Below are 15,744 nucleotides of genomic sequence, written 5' to 3' on the forward strand. Positions count from 1 at the left end.
ATATGGCAGTAACTGATATATAGAACATTAACTATTTACTCTAGTAATACAATATAGTTTTCAGCCACTGTTAACACATCAGGCTAGAAATACATGCTTATAATTATGACTCGTTAACGATTCTGTGGGGAGATAGAATATAAACTCCCAGTCAGGCTGGCATCTTTTGGACGAAAGAGGAGCCATTATAGCATGCTCTCGCTCCATTATTCATCTATGGGAATCCAGAACAGGCCTATGTTATAGGTCAGGTGGATGTAGGCTCTTCTCCTGGGCGGTGATGTATGGCTATTGGTTCCATCCTTGTGGGTAGATTGTCTAGGTTGGCATGTATTCTATGTCTTGGGACATCTGTGGCAGTGCAATGACATCAGGGTGCTCAGGGGCTGTGGATTTTGGTCATTTTGTGCAGTGCCATGGGCAGGGTGGGGGATATAAAGGAAGGCCATAATCTGACCTGGAATCATTACAGCACCAGTGACAACATCATGAGAGATTGTACAGTGTTTATATATGACATTCAAATATATATTTTACACTTTGAGACAGAACTAGAGAGAATAGCATACCCTTGCTATAGGATTGATGTAGCAATATCCTGATTTTTTTTCTATAGAGCTATTATATACAGCCTGGGATGATATGATGGTTTCAGAATTATATTAGAAGACCCTAACTGGGAATCTGTGCTCTACCCCCCTATGGAATTGTTCATGAGTCGTAAATATATGTATTTCTAGCTTGATATGTTAACATTAGCTGAGCAACTAGATTTTATTACTAGATTTGAAAATCCTGCATTTTCTATATATCAGATATTGTCATATAGGATGGTGTTCAATGGAAAATTACATGTGAAAGATTGCAATATCATCTTTAGCACTCTAGGGTGACAGGTGCATGGTTGCTCTTTGACGCTCTGTTCAATGAGTGTTACTCTTAATGACAGGCCGCCTGCACTGGAAATCACACCTGCACTGGGAGCCACACTGTAGTGCAGTCCCCAGTGCAGGATGAGATTTCTGGAAAGGTGCAGAGACCTTGATACTGCGTTTTGCAAGGTACTGCAGTCCATTCAAATAAATGAGCTGCCATGCCATGTCCTGCAAAACTACACTAGTGTTAACCAAGCATGAGGTGTTACCATCTTGTATCCTCTTTAGCTCTATCTTAAAACAGTGTGTTCTTTGATGCTATATGTAGTTTTGCTGCACTCTAGGAGGTTCTTTTTATTATAGGCCTATTTTCTACAACATGAATGTAAGTAAATACTGGTGCTTGTTATTTATGTTTTAACTCAAAATATATGTATGATAAGAATATTTCATCATACAATATTTGTCCATATTCTCCTGAAAACATGAATGAATTTAATGAAATGTAGAGAAAATATAGTCCCACTACAATATACTATATACTGCATATAACCTATATGGTTATCTGGAGACACTCTGGGTTGCAGATGATATTAATTTTTATGTATATACTGCAATAACTAGGCCTATTTGTGTTTTTGTATGAGGATGTACTGTATATACAATATTTCCTTTTACTCTGTTGTGATAAAGATTCATATTTTCACTTTGAAATGATGCCTTAGATATTTCTTCAGTTACCAGGATAGTCCCAATATCTCTGCTGTAGCTAAATAGTTTCAACCTATAATTGGGATGTTGGCACGCTCTTGATACTTACCCATGAGAATATTTGGAACAACTTACAGTATTGTTTTATATCATGAAACTTCCCCAGTACCCAATGGTAAATAAACAATATAGAATTAAAGATACGATTCCTAATATGGTCAGGTGGCAAGTTACCATATGACAAAGCTTGTGATTCTACATAACCAATTTCAAAAATAAATAAACCATCAAATTTTATATACTGTTTTGCCTGTTCTTACTCGCTTCTAATATTACTGAATGCAGATACAGTACATGACAAATGTTCCATATTACCCATGAGTTAACATATACTGTAGAAATTATGGCATTTATGAATATTAATTCATAGGGGCGCTCATTCCAGAGCTTAACAGGAATTGACAACTATTTTTTTAGATAAATAGTAATTTAGTACAGTAGGGTAAAAACCTAATTACTTTTGCCCCATGGGCTGTGTATATTGCAGCAGAAGATATAGTTGTGTGAAATGGTTGTCATGGAAACTATCTACCAATACACGTCTATGCTTAATAAGAAAATCATACAAACGGATGCCTTTAAAAATGTGGCTGCATTTGTGTTGGACATCTAACACTAGCTACGGTATTTACTTGCTCTTTGATATCATGTTCAACTAATCTTGCAAAATGTGCTTCAAAATATTTGTGTTAAAAAATAACTTTTGCACAGTTACATTTACATCAAATTATTTGGTGTTCAGTAAATCAGTGCAAAATTTCCAAATTAATGGATAGTGGTGATTGCATGTAGAAGTTACATGTCGAAGTCAGTTGTTTGTTGGTAATAATAAAGTGAATATGGAAAAAATCTTACCTTTCTGACATAGTATAATTTTCCTCTGCAGCTGAACACACATGTCATTAAGTTGATCAGCTTGCCAATATTTCATAAACACTTTGCGAGTACCAATCTGCAACATGTAAATATAAATGTGTTACTGTTAAATAGCCTGTGATAGCAGTGGTGTATTTAGTTTTTGTGCTGCCCTAGGCAACACAAAAATCAGACGCCCCCCACGGCGAGAGCCTGACAGTGACCAACAGCACCCCTGCCCCATCCCCCCACCCGAGAGAGCCTTCCATTACCATTCACCCCCCCATGGCTACAGAGAGAAGGACACTCACCTTCACAGCTCTGGACATCCCTGGAAACGGCAGCTGGGCTCTGCATACACCATCAAGCAGCCCGAAGCCTCTCTTGGATTCCACCTGGTCCCTATGCCACATATGTCCCTTCTTCCAGGGAGCAGTGCTGCCCCCCTAAAAAATGCCGCCCTAGGCAAATACCTTGTTTGCCTTGTGGTAAATACGCCCCTGTGTGATAGGAGTATGTGTCCATAGATAAGAAAACCCAGCAGTATGACCCTGATTTGATTTGAGAGGTCTTTTTAACAAAGAAGTCTCAATTTCTGCGGTTTTGGTGACTGATATGGTTCAGTATACAATAAGCAAGATTTAATCTAGCTCCATTGGTTGATTTTCTTCCTTGATGACTGGTGGAATTGTGTGATGACCCTTGCTAGACTGTACTGGGAGTGTTCTCTAAAAATATTTGAGTTGGTTATGTTTGCTTGTTTCAGTAACTGACTTTAGAGCAGCCATATAATGCAGATCCGTCAATTATTATACAAGACAGAGAATCTGGCACTGTCTACTTATCACTAATCACTCAGCACCAATATAGACAAAAGACAAATTATTTTAGGCATAAGCAGTATTTGATTTTATTATATGGCTTTCTGGGCAGACCAGATTTTTTTTTTATTAAACTAGCCAATCAGTCAATTAAACAAGCTTCTTTATGTTATTTTTTCCAGTAAGGAAAAAGTTAGTTTGTTTTTTAGCTCTAAATTGTGGTTTGTTACCTCTGTCTTGTTTCTTGCTGTCCATGTCAGTGCAAGAGCCACAGACAGAATTATGCCTTGTATTATTTCATACTGATCATAGCACTTCTATAATTCAGAATGTATACAAATGTAAAGAATTTAAACAAGTATACTGTTCTGGTATTGAGTGGGAACACCACTCAGGAACTCAAGTGTTCAGTTGAATAGTTGGGCACTGCAGTAAGTCCTATTAACCAGGTACTGAACTGACAATTCAGTATTCTGGTTGTATATACATGTAGGGATCTGCTGCCCTCTACTGATAACTGCTATTATTACAGTGTTATGTATAATTATGTATTGGCACTTCCTGTTTCTGAGAGGTTGACTTTGAAACCCCAAAAGAAGGAGAAAGTGAAGAGAGAGACAGCGAACTGAGCCATGTGGCCCTATACACACAGGGGCTACTACCACTGCTGTATTTTCACCAAGGTCAGATGCAGAGACCTTTATGAAACGGGCTGAATCGTTGGCTCATCCAAGTTATAGGCAAAATCACCAGGTGAAAATAAAACCTAGTACTAGTAAGCTGCAATATATAAAATGTTTGTTCTTGTTTTTACATGTATTTTTTTTTAATGCAAGCAGTGTAAGTACTTGAACTTGATTTCATATCAGCTTCTTATAGTCCCTGTATTGCAAAGTTTAGCCTGGAGGAGGAAGAAGTTACTGTACAATCACAGATAAAGGGAGGGATGAGACCTGTAATTACCTATTGACAGGACTTTTCTTAGAAGATATGTGCAGAAACTTCCCACTTCAGTGTCACACTTGTCTCCACCCCCTAGCCACTTCCGAGCACCATCCCTTGGGTCTACCCCCTACTCACCTCCCAGTACTGCCCATTTTGGAGAATACAGAGCCAAGTATAATTTTATGGTTTTAAATAATTTGCATGGAATTTTTTAATGATAACTACAAAAGCAGTAAAATAGATCTCCAGCAACAATAGACCATGTCCAGCAACAACAGATCCACCCCAGCAGCAATAGACCCTCCAGCAACAATAGATGCACCCCGGCAACAATAGACTGCTGGCAGCAGCAACAGATCTCCCAGCAGCCAGCATCAATAAACCCTCCAGCAGCCAGAAATAAAGACCCCTCCCTCAACATTAGATCCTTCTTAGCAAGAAATGACCCCCCCCCCCAGAAACATAAGATCCTCCTTAGCAAAGATAAATCTGCTACCAGCAACAATAGAACCTTCCCCAGCAACAATAAACCCCCATGCAAAAATAGATCCCCTCCAGCAACAATAGGCCTCCAAGAAAAAGGAAAGAGGTGGCTGCACTCTGCAACAGGGTGCTTGAATAAAATGTCTTTATTTCAAATAATAGTAACAGATAACACAGGATTCCAAGGACATCAATGTGTTTCACAGAACTTCAGTGCTTATTCATAATCATCAATGGGAAGAATATCTGAGTGGTTGAAATGTCTCATTGCTCAAACAAACCCCTAGCAACCTATGGAGGAACTGTAGCTGAGAAAGTCTGGTCTAGGCACATTGTGAAATTAAACTGATTGAACAAAATGCCTTCCCATTGAGTATCTCAGGGAATTACATGGAAAACTGACCACCATGGAGCTGCTGTACACTAAAAAGTACATTATATAGAGCTAAGAACAAAATGAAAAGAGAATGGGATGTGCTAATGTGATTTACCATGTGTAAATACTTTTTCACTATGATTTACCTGCCATCCTTGCTGTTTGCATTGCTCAAGAACATGGCGGCATTTCTCTTCTGGTGATGCTTTGTGTTTCTCTCTTGTTAAAATTTCTGTTAAGTGCTTATACCTACAATTCAAGTGAAGGGTTAGTATGTAATTGAAGGCTGATGGCAGATGAAGATCCATTGGTAGACGCAGTCCAAATATGTATAATAGTATAAAATGTATAGGTTAGAATCACAGTAATTATAGCCTCAATGTTCTTTCAATTACTTTAAAAAGTAAATACATTTATAATCACACCATCTTAGGCTTATATAAACTATTGTAAACTGATTTTTCCTGTGGTTGAAAACTGGAAAATGGAAAGAAATCCATAAAAATCTCAGAGGAATTTCCAAAATGTATGTAAAGAGGAATAAAAAAAAAAAAAGAAATACAAGAAGCCAGGTTTTCAGTGCTGCAAGGCAATAAGGATAATCACTGCATTGTCAGAAAATTTGATAAGTATAATGATTTTAAATCAAGGGTACTGATGAAAATACTAGTTTCAGCATATATTGCTATTGATAGGATGCATTATCTTTCTAATTTTAAAAGTAAAGCAAGCATTCCTTCAGCACAATACTGAAGTGAACTGTGTAATTTATGTGGGTCAGGTCACACAATCTCTAATTTATAATTTCTACACAAATTATTCATGCGAGTAGTTGTGTCAGCATATGATCTTTTAAGATTTGTATAGTCAAATATTATTTAATAAATCATCCTTGGTTCTCTTTTTTTAAATAGGCTCTTATCAATCGCAGACATTCATATAGTGTTACAAAGGTGACTGGAAAATTAATCTGAGCTGTGAATTTCTTAACAGCTATATTTATAGGCTTAGCCAAACTTCCAATAGTGGTGATAGCTATTTGCTGACTTAGGAAAAAAATGGCAAAATACATCTAAAAAAGATGATTTGAGTAACTGTAATCTGTTAAAATATGCTTCATACACACACACACACACACACATTTTTTTTAAGTATTTGTCTTTTCAGTGTTTTTTGCTTTAAATAATCATTGTATCAAAAACCTTTTTTCTGACAGAGTCCATGGCAGCATACATATGTTAATATAAACAGATGCAGTGCCAAGATCAGAATAATATAAATAGTATATAGAGTAGCTAAACCATGAAAAAATAATTAGATATATATAAAGTGCAGAATAATCCTAACCACATGGTGGTGGTAGTGGTGATAAAACAGTCCAAAACAATTGAACATGAGGATCTCGTCAGATCACAACCAAAGTGCTTGGATTTCTTATCCAGGGGTGACAGATGATGTGACTTAATAAGTGAAAGGCGCACTCACCAGAAGCGCGCTAAAAACATGCATTTGAGATTACTACTGTCTCATCAGGTATATTCAGGTCATCTGCTCCAAGCTCAGGCCAGGTTCGTATTTCCTTCTGGGTTCCTTGACAGGTATCACAGCGTCGGGTCACCTCTATAATAGGCTCTGTGAATGATGGCACTCATAGGGGGGCTACAGCATCCAGACATCACGCCACCGCTGGTGGCCATCCTGAATAATATATGGTCAGTTGTCATTTCTTTTTTATTTATACCTTCCTTTGTGGAAATAAACTCCATTTAAAAACAGTATCACGCTATGTGGTCTCCTTTGTTGGGGTCATTTCAACACAGTCAGCGCTACCATCTCCCTACCCATGGAGAAGATTCCAGTGATCCAGAGCTGAATACTACCTGCCCTGTCCTCCTTGCTTCTTTGGACCCTCCAATGCCTGAAAATCATTGGCACCATAGTGTCCACAGAGGCAATGGTGAAGAGGACACAGTGGAAAATACGACCCTTCCAGAGGGGTTTTCTTCAACAGTGGAATCCAGGCAACATGGGCCAGGTCATTTATAGATGTCCGTCCATGAAGGAGAGCCTTCCTTGGTGGCTACAGAGGAAGAATATGCTCAACTGCCACTCGATTGCCCCCATCTCCTAAGTCACAATTACAACGAATGCCAGCAACTCCAGATGGGGCACTCTCTGCCAGTCAGAGATAGCGCAGGGCAGGTGGAGCTTTCTCTCCTACAGGTTGGGGGCTCAAATGTCCTGGAATTGTGAGCGACACTCTGTGCCCTACAGGACTTCCTCCTGAGGTCCAAAAATATGACGGCAGTGTCCTACATAAGGAGACAAGGCGGGACCCACAGCCTGTTCCTCTTGCGAGAAGTAGAGCCAATCATGACTTGGGCTTAGAGAAACCTGTCCAACATACCGGTGGTATACATCCCCGGAGTCCAAAACTTGCAAGCAGACTTCCTATCCAGGGTTCAATTAGACAATGAGTGGTCTGTCAACACGGAAGTTTTCAACTGACCTCAGGATCAGTCCAGAAGTCGACCTGTTTACTTCCCTGTGCAACAGCAAACTGGAGATGCACTACACCAGGAATCGCTGTCCCCAGGCCTTTGGGGTGGATGCTCTGACAGGTCAGTGGAGGTTTGTACAGCCTATGCATTTCCCCCAGTTCCTGTCATTTTCAGGTTTCTTCAGAGGCTCAGAGCAGAAGCAGTGGAGGTAGTGGCCGTAATTCCGTACTGGCCAAGCAGACTATGGTTTGCCTTATTGACGCACCTCAGCTTTCGGGATCCGGTTCCTCTCCCTCTCAAGCCAGACCAGCTGTTGCAGGGGGCCTTTTTTTACCCTTGCCCAGCCTGGCTTCATCTAATGGTCTGGTTCTTGAGAGGGGGAGGCTGGAGGCCTTAAGCTGTCCTGCTGAAGTCATCCCCACCCTGATGAATGCCAGGAGACCAAGTACCAACAGGGTCTATGGAAGAGTCTGGTCTATGTTTGTGGACTATATCTGCGGGTGTATCCTTAGTAATCCAAGGGTTCAGGATGTCCTGGAGTTCTTACAGTCAGGCCTGGACCTGCCACTGTCAGTCAGCACCCTCAGCCTTCACTGGAGCATCATGGGCCAACCACTCTCTGATCCGGTAATTCTTCAAGGGAGCAGTAAGGTTGAGGCCCCAGAGAAAACCAAGGTTCCCTAAATAGGACCTCCTGCTTGTTCTCAACATTCTTCCCGGATCGAGTGGTCCTCATCCCTATGCTAGGTTCTAATCCTAAAGTGACCTCGGTCTTCCACGAGAACCAGGAGATTGTCTTGCCAATGTTTAGAGCCTTGGGAGTCGATGACGTTCACCCCCTGGATGTAGGTGAGGCTGTACTTGCAGGTCACAACATCCTTCTGTAGGTTTTTCCCTTTCTATGGGAAGAGTAAGGGAGACTTGGCTTCTCCCAGATCAATCATGGCCTGGGTTGTCCAGGCCATCAATATAGTCTACAGAGCTAAGGGTTTGGTGCTTCCGGAGGCATGGCCATGGGGTTTGTCAAGAAAATGGGAAATTTCCTATCAAATACATACCGTATTTTTCCTTTCCTAATGAACTCCATGGCAGCAGGAGTACCCTCCCAATGCCATGAGTAGGCTAGTTATGGAACACGGCCTCTGGCAAGGAGCAAATATTTATGGGAGTGGGGTCCTTTGGAGGGGAGAGGGTGGGACTAACCCATACATGGCTAATCTTTTATTATTAATATTATTATTATCCTTTAATTCCTTTATTATAGTAAGAAGGGAGGAAAAAGTACTTTGACATTAGTGAGAGTAAAACATGGAGTGCAGGGGTCAGGAGTAAGTATGTAAATCAGAGTGCAGAGATTAGTGGAAATTAAGATAAAATGCAGGGTAGTATGTAAGGCAAGGTAGAGGGGTCAGTAGTATGTAAGGCAGAGTACAGGGGTCAGTAGTGCATAAGACAGAGGGCTGAGAGTCAGCAGTGATTAGGGTAGAATACAAAGCTCAGTAGTATATATGGCAGAATACAAGGGTCAGTAGTATGTAGTGCAGGATACAGGGGTTAGTAGTATGTGAGGCAGAGTATAGGGCTTAGTAGTATATAGGGAAGAATACAATGGGCAGTAGAATGTAGGGGAGAGTACAGGAGTCAGTAGCATGTAGGGCAGAGTACAGGGGTCTGTAGAGTGTAGGGAGTGTAGGGGAGAGTCCAATTTACCCCTTATCCTTTCTGCAGAGTTGTGTAGGGAAGCAGGAGAGAGAAATAGATACCTCTTCTGGTAAACTGGTCCTTGCAGATTCATCCAGCAAAGGAGCTTTTATGGTGTATGTGTTTATTTATTTCAGGTACTTATATAGCGCCGTCAATTTACGCAGCACTTTACATATATATTGTACATTCACATCAGTCCCTAACCCTCAAGGGGTGTACAATCTAAGGTATGTGTTTGGAAGCAAATGCATATACTGTATATACAGTGGGGATCGAAAGTTTGGGTACCCCAGCTAAAAATTTGTATTAATGTGCATAAAGAAGCCAAGGAAAGATGGAAAAATCTCCAAAAGGCATCAAATTACAGATTAGACATTCTTATAATATGTCAACAAAAGTTAGATTTTATTTCCATCATTTACACTTTCAAAATAACAGAAAACAAAAAAATGGCGTCTGCAAAAGTTTGGGCACCCTGCAGAATTTATAGAATGCACTGCCCCCTTTGCCAAGCTGAGATCTGCCAGTGTCATGGATTGTTCTCAATCATCGTCTGGGAAGACCAGGTGATGTCAATCTCAAAGGTTTTAAATGCCCAGACTCATCTGACCTTGCCCCAACAATCAGCACCATGGGTTCTTCTAAGCAGTTGTCTAGAAAACTAAAACTTAAAATAGTTGACGCTCACAAAGCCGGAGAAGGCTATAAGAAGATAGCAAAGCGTTTGCACATGTCAATATCCTCTGTTCGGAATGTAATTAAGAAATGGCAGTCATCAGGAACAGTGGAAGTTAAAGCAAGATCTGGGAGACCAAGAAAAATATCAGACAGAACAGCTCGCAGGATTGTGAGAAAAACAGTTCAAAACCCACGTTTGACTGCACGATCCCGCCAGAAAGATCTGGCAGACACTGGAGTTGTGGTACACTATTCCACTATAAAGAGATACTTGTACAAATATGGTCTTCATGGAAGAGTCATCAGAAGAAAACCTCTTCTACGTCCTCACCACAAAAATCATCGTTTGAACTTTGCAAATGAACATATAGACAAGCCTGATGCATTTTGGAAAAAAGTTCTGTGGAGCGATGAGGTTAAAATTGAACTTTTTGGCCGGAATGAGCAAAGGTACGTTTGGAGAAGAAGGGGCACAGAATTTAATGAAAAGAACCTCTGTCCAACTGTTAAGCATGGGGTTGGATCAATCATGCTTTGGGGTTGTGTTGCAGCCAATGGCACAGGGAACATCTCATGAGTAGAAGGAAAAATGGATTCAATAAAATTTCAGCAAATTTTGAATGGTAACTTGATGCCATCTGTGAAAAAGCTGAAGTTAAAGAGAGGATGGCTTCTACAAATGGATAATGATCCTAAACACACCTCGAAATCCATGGGGGATTACATCAAGAGGCGTAAACTGAAGGTTTTGCCATGGCCTTCACAATCTCCTGACCTCAACATAATTGAAAATCTATGGATAGACCTTAAAAGAGCAGTGCGTGACAGACAGCCCAGAAATCTCAAAGAACTGGAAGACTTTTGTAAGGAAGAATGGGCAAAGATACCTCAAACAAGAATTGAAAGACTCTTGGCTGGCTACAAAAAGCGTTTACAAGCTGTGATACTTGCCAAAGGGGGCAGTACAAGATATTAACTCTGCAGGGTGCCCAAACTTTTGCAGACGCCATTTTTTTGTTTTCTGTTATTTTGAAAGTGTAAATGATGGAAATAAAATCTAACTTTTGTTGACATATTATAAGAATGTCTAATCTGTAATTTGATGCCTTTTGGAGATTTTTCCATCTTTCCTTGGCTTCTTTATGCACATTAATACAAATTTTTAGCTGGGGTGCCCATACTTTCGATCCCCACTGTGTATATATATATACACACATTAAAAAAATACTAATTATATTACACCCATTAAACAGGTTTGTTAAGTGAATGTTAACTTTGGGAAGTGTAAGTTCACATTGCAAAGAAATTGTTAGTGAAGCCAAGAATACCTAATGTATGACAGAAAAAAAGGGATTTTTACTAGCACATTATTGGATATTCAGTAAACATATTCCAAATTAATTGTACTGTTCTATAGCGTCGCAAAACCCATTGTCATCAGTTATATGTAGGGTATGATAACATACTGCAAAATAAAAAAAATAATGTGATCTACAGGGGAAAAAATAATAGCATACTAACATGCACATGTGCACACATATTCATATGAACAAAATACATTATGCCAATGCATGGAACTTGGAATTTAGTTGTCATAGAAACAGACAGTTTTTCCTAAGTCAACAATGCTGATAGACTCTTCATTTGCTGTAGTTTTGGACCCATGGTTCAATTAATAATAGTATTGTATTTCTAACTGCTAGGAAATTAGAAATGTAAAAACATTTATACAGTTATACATTTTATACTCTCTCTCTCTATCTATATCTATATATATATTTGTGCTCAGAAGTTTGCATACCCTGGTAGAAATCATGACATTCTGGCATTGATATTGAAAATATGACTGATTGTGCCCAAAAACTGTATTTTTTTTAGGGATAGTGATCATATAAAGCCATTTATTATCACCTAGCTGTCTGGCTTCTTTTTAAATCATAATCATAACAGAAATCACCAAAATGGCCTTGATAAAAGTTTATATACCCTGGAATGCTTGGCTTTGATTCAGATACAGAAGGTGACGCATACAGTAGAGGTTAAAATGGCAATTAAAGGTTAATTTCCCACATCTGTGGCTTTTCAAATTGCAATAAGTGTGTGTATAAATAGATACTGAGCCATGAGGAGCAGAAAATAACTGTCAAAATACCAGTGTAACAAGGTAATGGAACATTATAATGATGGAAAAGAATATAAAAATTATGTCCAAAGCATATGCCAGTCAGTGCTGTTCAATCACTTATTAAAATGTGGACAATTTGGGGATCTCTTGATACCAAGCTAAGGTCAGGTAGACCAAGAAAGATTGCAGCCACAAGAAGTATTCGGGATACAAAGAAAAACCCACGGGTAACCTCAGGAGAAATGCAGACTGCTCTGGAAAAGGATGGTGTGGTTGTTTCAAGGAGTACAATACGACGATTGTCAAGCTGCATGGTCAAGTTGCCAGAAAAAAGCTTTTACTGCACCAATGCCACAAAACAAATCTGGCCACAATATGCCTGATAACACCTTGACATGCTTCAGTTTCTGGAGGGACAAGACCAAAATAGAGTTTTACGGTCACAACCATAAGTGCTATGTTTGAAGAGGGATCAACAAGGCCTATAGCAAAAAGAATACTATTCCCACTGCGAAGCATGGTGGTAGCTCACTGGGGGTATGTGAGCTCTAAAGGCACAGGGCATCTTGTGAAAATGGATGGCAAGATGAATACAGCATGTTATCAGAAAATACTATACTGACAGACAATTTACATTTTTCTGCACGAAAGCTGCACTTCGGACGTTCTTGGACTTTCCAGCATTACAATGACTCTAACCACATGGCCAAGTTGACCCTCCAATGGTTACAGCAGAAAAAGGTGAAGGTTCTGGAATGGCCATCACAGTCTCCTGACCTTAATATCATCTAGCCACTCTGGGGAGATCTCAAACGTGTGCGGTTCATGCAAGATGACCAAAGACTTTGCATGGCTTGGAGGCATTTTACCAAAATGAATGGGCAGCTATACCACCTGCAAGAATTTGGGGCATCATCGACAACTATTACAAAAGACTGCACGCTGTCATTGATGTTAAAGGGGGCAATACATAGTATTAAGAACTAAGGGTATGCAGACTTTTGAACACAGGGTAATTTAATTTGTTTACTTGTTGCCATGTTTTATTTTCTGATTGTGCCATTCTGTTATTTTATTACAGGTATTTACTGTCAATTTACGCAGTGCTTTACATGTGTGTATACATATATATATATATATATTAGTACATTCACATCAGTTATGACCTGCAGTTGAAAATGAATCCCATAAGAAATAAAAGAAATATGTTTTGCCCGCTCACTCATGTTTTTATTTAAAAATGGTACTGTATATCACCAATTTTACTGTATATGATATTGTTGTCCTATTACTAACAATATAAGATTAAATCTCACCTTGATAGGAAGTCAGGGAAAGCCAAACGTACTGGATAACCATGACGTATAATTTTCACCATCTCCAACACTCCAATATATTGCAATTGTGCTGACACATAAAAATTATCAAAGGTTTCTGCCAGTTTAGAACTATTAGGCTTAATACAATGCATGAGATGAAGTGTGCTGCTTTGTATCTTCCCGATCAGTTCTGTGAGAGATTTCTGCACAGTTAAGACAAGCCTTGGTCATTAGAAATATAAACAATGCATACTGTACATATACATATCCATGTACATATCTTTCCTTTCCTTTGCCATCAAATGGAAGGGAACAACCCAATTTAAAAAAATAAATAAATACTGAAATTACTTACCCTGAGTTGTATAGTCACAGTAGTGGGGCCTCCACGATCCAACTTTTGAATAAATGAGTATGATCCTTTTTTTTTCAACAACTGATAAGGAAAAATATGTAAAATATATTTTATTTCCACCAATTATTAAGTACTGACATTTTCCTCAGGACTTTACACAGAGTACTATCCCACTTACATCTATCCTTGCCCCAGAAAGAACATAAAATATAACGTTCAACACAATGGGGTTGATTTACTAAAACTGAAGAATGGAAAATCTGGTGCAGCTCTTCATAAAATCATTCAGCTTTCAGTGTTTTTGTTTTTTTTACTCAAAGCTTAATTGAACAAGCTGAAATTAGAAGCTGATTGGCTACCATGCACAGCTGCACCAGATTTTGCACTCCCCTATTTTAGTAAATCAACCCAAGTCTAGTATACAGCTGAAAATGAATTTGCCAGCACAGTACAGACAGAATTTATTATGATAACCATTAACTCCTCACACCCCTCTGTATAGCAGAAAACGCTCTGCAGAGAAAAGGAAAAAGTTTGAAGTTTTCAGAAATGAGCAAGTAAAATGTAAGCAGCAATTTTAACCCCTTGGTGCTGGTGCCTCCCAGGCTTTTAAGGGGTTTGTGACACCGGGAGGTGGGGCAGGGTTTAGGGTGATTGGCTGCCACAGTGGTCACATGATCAGAAAGGGCCTGAACGCAAGTAGTTTCCGGGACCTTTCCATGAGGTGCCAGTAAATTTATTAATACACCAGACCTGAACCTTAAAATTGCATTGCAAGAAGGTCATTCTTCAACATTAACACCTTCCCACCCGGCCTATAGCAGATTGACGGCTGGGCGGGCCACTCCTTGTTGTGACTAGTCCTGTCAAAAACAAGCCGCTCATGTGGCTGTGGGGCTGCGCAGCAGCACGATTTGTCACCGGCTATGTCCATGGGACACAGCCGATGACATATCACTACAGCCCATTGCTAGTGTCATGTGACCGCTGTTACCAATCACAGCAGATCACATGTCAATTGTATACAATGGATGGCTTCCTGTCATGCCATCCATTGTATACAATTGTGTTGTTAGGTGTGACTGGTCAAGGCAGTCACATGATACGGACAGGGCCAATCACAGCCCATCTGTATCATGTGATCAGCTTTGCCCAATCACAGCTACTCACAACAAAAGACTGAATGAATCAGTTTCATTCAGTATCAAGGATGGCAAATATCAATGAAATACCTTGGTACTAGCAATCATAATGTGTAAAAAATAAAAAAAATCCTGATCACTTGTCCAGAGTAGTTCAATGTTACTATGGTAACATTGTATTGCTTTGGTCTCAGTGTGTTGAAAAATAAAATAGTAAAAAAAAGAAAAATAATAATAATAGAAACATTTTGAAAAAAAATACAAATTCAATTATTATTATTATTTTCACCAAAGAAATGTAGCAGAATACATTTATACCTAAATTTATGAAGAAATGTTATTTATTTGCAAAATGGTATAACAGAAACGAAGAAAAGTGTGTTTTTTTCAGAAGTTTCAGGTGTTTTTTGTTTTATTTAGCAAAATTTAAAAAACTCAGTAGTGATTAAATACCACCAAAACAAAGATCTATTTGTGTGAAAATAAATTATAAAAATTACATATGGGTACAGTGTTTCATGACCGCGCAATTGTCATTCAAAGTGCGACAGCGCTGAAAGCTGAAAATTTGCCTGGGCAGGAAGGGGGTATAAGTGCCGGGTATTGAAGTGGGTAATTAGCAGGAAGTAGAACCTGAATATATATAGGGCAGGTATGACTGTCCTTATGTAAATTTACAGACTATACACAATAAAAAGGTGTTTATTGTTTATAGAAATATTTATATTCAGCTAATCAAAGCTAAATATCGAACAGCAAAACTGTAAAGAGACTATAGTACCTCACTAAAGTAT

At 39.1% G+C, this 15,744-nt stretch overlaps 1 protein-coding gene across 3 annotated transcripts in view; it reads right to left on the bottom strand.

Annotated features, from left to right (window-relative positions):
• Positions 1 to 15,744, bottom strand: part of MYO16 (myosin XVI) — a 468,341-nt gene that overhangs the window by 51,869 nt on the left and 400,728 nt on the right. For all 3 annotated transcript variants that reach the window (XM_089693597.1, XM_089693596.1, XM_089693595.1), the window contains exons 26-29: positions 13,809 to 13,889; positions 13,451 to 13,656; positions 5,273 to 5,375; positions 2,502 to 2,598 (exon numbers count right to left, since the gene is read on the bottom strand). In XM_089693597.1, the coding sequence (XP_089549723.1) occupies positions 2,502 to 2,598; positions 5,273 to 5,375; positions 13,451 to 13,656; positions 13,809 to 13,889 (487 nt within the window). The remainder of the gene's footprint in view (positions 1 to 2,501; positions 2,599 to 5,272; positions 5,376 to 13,450; positions 13,657 to 13,808; positions 13,890 to 15,744) is intronic.

The sequence above is a fragment of the Staurois parvus genome, unplaced genomic scaffold, assembly GCF_062004578.1.
Source record: "Staurois parvus isolate SC_StPar_1 unplaced genomic scaffold, SC_StPar_1.0 ptg000634l, whole genome shotgun sequence".
NCBI lineage: Eukaryota > Metazoa > Chordata > Amphibia > Anura > Ranidae > Staurois > Staurois parvus.